Source organism: Engraulis encrasicolus, chromosome 19 (assembly GCF_034702125.1).
Source record: "Engraulis encrasicolus isolate BLACKSEA-1 chromosome 19, IST_EnEncr_1.0, whole genome shotgun sequence".
NCBI classification, from domain to species: Eukaryota; Metazoa; Chordata; class Actinopteri; order Clupeiformes; family Engraulidae; genus Engraulis; species Engraulis encrasicolus.
In genome coordinates this window covers 2,290,916-2,297,417 of record NC_085875.1, presented here as the reverse complement: position 1 = coordinate 2,297,417, position 6,502 = coordinate 2,290,916, and the positions used below count along the sequence as shown (strand labels likewise).

At 48.5% G+C, this 6,502-nt stretch overlaps 1 protein-coding gene across 1 annotated transcript in view; it reads right to left on the bottom strand.

The window, feature by feature from the left end:
• Nucleotides 1–6,225, bottom strand: part of prox2 (prospero homeobox 2) — a 22,920-nt gene extending 16,695 nt beyond the window's left edge. Inside the window, exons 1-2 of the mRNA XM_063184003.1 lie at nt 6,212–6,225; nt 1,460–3,384 (exon numbers count right to left, since the gene is read on the bottom strand). Of these exons, the coding sequence (XP_063040073.1) occupies nt 1,460–3,384; nt 6,212–6,225 (1,939 nt within the window). The remainder of the gene's footprint in view (nt 1–1,459; nt 3,385–6,211) is intronic.
• Between the last annotated feature and the right edge of the window lie 277 nt (nt 6,226–6,502).

Sequence of the window (6,502 nt, the reverse complement as noted above, 5' to 3'; positions counted from 1 at the left end):
ATAAAATAATAATAGTAATAATAATAATAATAACAACAGCAATAATGATAATAATCATCATCATCATCATCATCATTAATCACCATCATAATAATAATCATTGTCTTTTTTTCTAGCAATAGCTCTAGGTCAGAGTATGTGCAATATCTAGGTTTGTATTATTTCTTTGGATGACTCAGGGCCAAAACTGGAGTGTTGCGTTTAACACTAACAATGGTTGTCTGTTACCCTGTTTATATGTTTGTTTGTTCTTTGTGGTCCTTAAGTCTGTATTATGGTGATATGATGTTAACTGTGAATCACACTTTCTCATGTCAATTCTGAATTTCTCTCCTGAAGAGACAATAAAGGATAATCTAATCCAGGGTTTCCCAAAGTGGGGTGCGCGCACCCCTGGGGGTGCATGGCCTGCCATAAGGGGGTGCATGAGCTGAATAGATCAATGGCTGATATGTGTGTTTTTATACAGAATTCATGAACATCATGTAGTTTTTAATTGTTTGGTGAATTGTATGCTTTAAGGGTCTCCATCTGAAGTGTAATTTATAACTCCTGGCGCAGGGGGAAAAGTTTGGGAACCGCTGATCTAATGAAAAGTGAAGTGAAAGTGAAAGCCCATTGGGAAACTCCAACTCCCATTGTCATTGTGACACAGCACTCCACAGCACACAAGTGAACACTGCACACTGCACACAACGAAATTGCATTTATGCCTCACCCGTGCAAGGGGGCAGCCCTCAGTGGCGCCCCATGGGGAGCAGTGCGGTGGGACGGTACCATGCTCAGGGTACCTCAGTCATGGAGGAGGATGGGGGAGAGCACTGGTTGATTACTCCCCCCACCAACCTGGCGGGTCGGGAGTCGAACCGGCAACCTCTGGGATGCAAGTCCGACGCCCTAACCACTCACCCATGACTGCCCCTAATCCAGTGGTTCTCAAACTTTTCCCATCATTCCCCCCTTCGGATGCTCTGGATGCTTCTGAGCCCCCCCGAAGCAACAGCAGTACTTGCACAGACTGATTTTACGATCTCTGCGCTGTGCAGAATCAAAGGAAAGGTTCATTTCCTATATGAGAATTAATAACATAATGTTCACAATTATGTATATGCTTAAAACGTATTGGCTTATTGGCGAGACAGAAATCATTTCCTTTGGGGAAAAACCCCCCAAAATCAAATGTCACACGCCCCCCCGTGATGCCTCCGCGCCCCCCCAGGGGGGCTTACGCCCCACTTTGAGAAACACTGCCCTAATCTAATCTAATCTAATCTGACACCATCATCATCCTCACCAGCGTAATAAAAGGATATGCTGAGGGAGATGAAGGAGCCTCTCTCCGCCATGCTCTGCAGCTCCCTCCTCTCCATCTTCACGCGCGGCAGACACAGTCCGTCCATGGCCACCGATCCCAGGATACCGCCTCCACCGCCACCGCCACCGCCACCGCCAGGCCTACCGTGCTGCTGCTGCTGCCCAAGATGACCACCCGCCACCACTCCCACTCCCATCCCCATCCCCATCCCCATGCCCATCCCCTTGGCCGCCCTCATGGAGAGGCTCTCCCAGGCCCCCAAGTCCCCCATAGAGGGGGAGTCCGGCGACGTCCTGCCCAGGGACGAGTGCATGCCGGCCAGCCTGCCGAAGCCGCCGTGGGGGCCGTACTTCAGCAGGTGCTCCAGGATCTGGGTGTCGTGGAGGGGAGCGGCGGCCGCCGCGGCGGTGGCGTAGCTGTACGGGAATGCGGCTGCAGGCTGCTGCTGGTGCTGGTGGTGGTGGTGGAGGGCGTAGGAGGGCCGGGTCGGGTTCGGGGCTGTCGGGTGCTCAGGCCGACTCGGGTTCGACTGACTGGTGCTGCTGCTGGGGGATTTGTGGATGACGAGGGACAGCGCTTCGGTTTGGTGGTCGGGGCTTGTTGGCGGTTGTTGTTGGGTGGGTGTCGTCGGGCTCTGGCAGTACTGCGGAGGCCGCAGCGGTCTGATGACACAGGCGGCGGCGTCTGCTGCTGTGTTGTCGGCGGAGAGCTCTGGTTGGGCGTACGGCATGTTGTTGTGAATCCTTTTTTTCGCTGCGGACCTTTCTGTGGTATCTGCAGGGTCGGGGCGGTGGTGCGATGAGGAGATGAGATGAGGGGGCTTGTTGTTGTTCAGGAGGAGGGTGGACGAGATTTTTTGGAACACGGAATCGATGCTTTCGTTCACCGCTTTGGAGAGCTCGTACTTGAGAGTCTCCTGCAGCTTCCTCTCCTCCCCCTTGCTGACCACATAGCTGACCTCTGCTGCTGTGGGTGTGGCCCTGTCTCTCTGGCCGCTGCCTATCAGCCAATCAGGCCTCTCTTGCTCCTCTCCGTCGTCACCACCATCATCTTCCATCTCAGAGTGAAAACTCGCCTCACTGCCGCTTTGCCCTGCTTGTTGTATAAAGCTATCGTGCCGTTTAGTATGTCCTCCAGAGTTCTCCTCATCCTCATCATCATCTTGTTCCTTCTCGTCTTCCTCCATTCTTCTGCCCTTCTCCTCTTCTTCCTCCATTCTTCTGCCCTTCTCCGCGTCCTTGCGGTCGTACACCTGGAAGAACTTCTCCTCGAGCTGCTGCAGGAGCCTCTGCATGTTCTGCAGCTGTGCCCGCAGCTTCTGGCACTCCTGGGCCTTACTGGTGCTGATGCTGACGCTGAGGCCACCTCTGTCTCTGTCTCTGTTGCTAGGCGTGCTGGTCAGCATCCCGTTGCCAGGGCTACCTGTACTGCTGCTGGTGCTCCCCTGGTGCTGCGGGAGCTTCTGTTTGCGCTTCTTCTCGGCTCTGAGGAAGGGGGCGGCGTCCTCCGCTTTCCTCTCGTGCTGCTCCGTCATCATCTCAGGGTCGCTGTTACCGCCGTCGGCGACGTCCTCCCTGTTGCCCTGGAGACGGGAGTTGGGCGATCCGGACCCGGCCATGCCCCGGATGATGTTCTCCACGCGCGCTCTCTTCGCCTCGATGTGATCGCTGATTGGCCGCTCCCTCTCCCTCTCCCTCTCCCTTTCTCCTCCCATCTCTTCGTTTGGACCAATGAGAGGAGGAGGAGGATGCCTCCTCACCTCTGAGGCTGACTCTGACTCAGAGATTTCCGGAATGCTCTTGGAAGAAGAACCGCCCACAATGGAATGCTCATCTTCTTGTCCTGCTGCTTCTGCTGCTGCTGTTGTTCTTGACAGTGTAGTTGGAGATGCTGCTGTTGCTGGGAGATAGAACATGTGACCACCTCCCCCTCCCCCGCCGCCGTTCCCGCTCATGGCCTTCTTGTTGTGGATGGTCCTCCGCAGCAGGTGGGAGATGATGGAGGGGTGGTGGTGGTGGTGGTGGTGGTGACTAGACGAGTAAGCCGACTGCAGAGGCTCCTCAAAGATGCTGCGGCGACAGCAGGAGGAGGCCAGGAGGTCAGAGGTCGAGTTGGAGTTGGAGTCCTCCTTTAGCCGGTCCTCCTCCTCCACCTCCTCCTCCTTCTCCTCCTCCTTCTCCTTCCCACCACCAACGTGAAGGTCTTGGTCAGAGAGGTTGAGACTCATGCTGGAAAAGCTTCAGATGCCTCCACTGAGATGCTGAGAAATACCACGACAGAGAATGATGTCTGAGAGAGTCAGTCAGTCAGTTTCTCCACGCTGACAGAGAATGGTGTCTGAGAGAAAAGGCACTGCTTCGAGCTGTGTGTCTGAAACAAAGGAGAACGATGAAAAATTATCATTTGAGTAGCATCAAGTCAGCTTTTATTGTCAGTTTCTTCATATGTACAGGTCATACAAGAAAAATGAAATTGCATTTCTCTCTACCATGCCAGGACATAGACATACACGGGACTGACATTTACATCAAAGTGCAAGACAGACAATTGCGTAACAGTGATGAACTAGTAAATACATTAATTAATACAGTGATTCATTAATAAATAACAACTGAACATTTAACATTGAGTATTTAACATTTCATCATTCTAACTTCTGGCATTTCAGTCATTCAGTTAAACCCTTAGCGCAGAGCCTGCGTTACAACCTACTTGTTACCAAAATGGTAACGACCAAGTCTTAATCAGTCACTTAGCCTCTTAGTGCAGATGGGGTTGCCGGCGGGCATATTCACTATTTGCTGAAAATACTCAACTACATCATAACAACATTCCTATGACATTACTGAGAATAACAGACTAACAGAATAAGACACAGCCATTACAATTTTGGTGACAGTAAGGTTATAAACATAGGCTCTGCACTAAGGGGTTAAGACTTTTTTTGCATTTTCATAGCAATGTTGTTATGATGTAGTTGAGTGTTTTCAGCAAAGAGTGAAAATCATCTGCAGTAAGAGGCTACGATATGAATTTGCTGGCTAAACTCCCAAGACTGTATGTGATCACCTTAGCAGAAATCAGTTGACTTTAATTTAGAGTAAATAATACACACACACGCACACACACGCGCGCGCGCCCGCACACACGCACATTCACACGCACGTTCACACGCACGCACACGCACACACACATGCACACAAACACACACACACGCGCGCACGCGCGCACGCGCGCGCGCACACACACACACACACACACACACACACACACACACACACACATGCACAAACGTGCACGCACAGCTGAGCAAACTCTTATTCAGCTTCTCTTCCGCTTATGATGCCCGACCCAGTTACGGCAACAAGCATCGGTAACACTTAACTTGACGCCGGTGTCATAAGCGTGTCATTAAAGTGTCATAATAGTGTCATGACACAGTCATAGAAATAAACATTATGTCCATCTAATATGTCCATTATGTCCATGTAATAAACATTTTATGACGTTGGCCTGAAGTGACATTTGGTTATGGCAAAGACAACCTTGTCTTGTCAAATGTCACTTAAGGTCAACTGTAATGATACCGGCGTCAAGTAAAGTGTTACCCAAGCAACTTCAACTCAGTAATAAAGATTTACACTTAACATGAAAGTCCAAGTGGAAATGTGTCCCATTGACCTTGTGTGACCACAGCACACACAATAAGAGTGCATTTATGCCTCATCCGTCCAAGGGGCCAGCCCCAAGTGAGAAGTGTGAAGGGCCGGGGGCAATACAATACCATACTACATGTCAGTCATAGAGGAGGATGAGAGATGAAGTTGCTGTCTGTACACTTCCCCCGCCCACCTGCCAGTGTCGGGAATCCAAGCCGGACTCCATAGCCACTCATGACTGCTCTTGTTCACTTAGAGTGTTTTTAATGCGATGCATTTGTGCCTATTTTGCTATAGAGCAAGGGGTTCCCAACCTTTACAGATATGGGGCCCACTTGAAACACTTTATTTTAGTGATACATCTATTAGCACTAATAGCCTACATACAATGTCCCTGTATAAGTAACTTGGACTGCATGTACAAAGCAAAATCAAACATTTGTTAGGGATGTATTCGCAAATGTCTTGTTCATGCACAATAAGGGATTTATTACCAATTTAACTTTAGTAAGGACCTAGTAGGCCTTAGCATTTGCTTAGTACATGCCTTACACGTTACTTATCCAGGCATTAACATTGTATGTATTAGTGCTTATAGATGTATCCCTAAAATAAAGTGTTACCGAAAGTTCACAAATTATTTGGGGTCCACCTCTGACCCAATAAAACAATACAACTCAAATAAATATTCAACACAGCAACTCACACGCACACACACACACACACACACGCACACACACATACACACACACACGCACACACACACGCACACACACACACACACGCACACGCACACACAAATATTACTTTGATTTTTAGCAAATGATTTCAAGCCCCACTGGCCATATCTTTGCAGCCCACTGGTGGGCCCTGGCCCACAGTTTGAGAATCACTGCTATAGAACATGTAATGGACTTCCCCCTTGCGTATGTTGCGCAGTAGTGCCGTATAATACACCAGGTAGGCTACCACTGCCCATCGCCTGGGTGGCATTTTTAAAGGTTAGCACTCTCCTTTGGATTTTTAGTTTTTACCGCAAGGTCAAAATGTTATGATGCCAATAAACAAACAAAAAAAACAGCAAAGAAGAAGAAGAAGAAGAAGAAGAAGAAGAAGAAGAAGAAGAAGAAGAAGAAGAAGAAAAAGAAGAAAAAGAAGGAAGACAGAAAGAAAAGCCCAAATGAGTGTGAAAACCTCTTTGAACCTTTCTCAGCACCATCTGTACCCTTTAACTAACCACAAGTGAACCATTCCCTAGGTAGCAAATAGCAGTGGCTTACGTTTGACTTTGGGTTAGACATGCCATTTATTGTGTTCAAACAGATTTTATAAACACAATATGGTCAAAAACGCCATTTGAATTTATTTTAAATAAACAAAATCGCAATATATGTATGTTTTATGTAACATTTTAATTTTTTTCCTTTCAGGGCCTTCACCGACAACCTTCAAATTCAAAGCCAAAAAGTCAGACCTGTCAATTTCTTCATAATAAGACTTGATTAGATCTTTCAACAGCTGATATCAT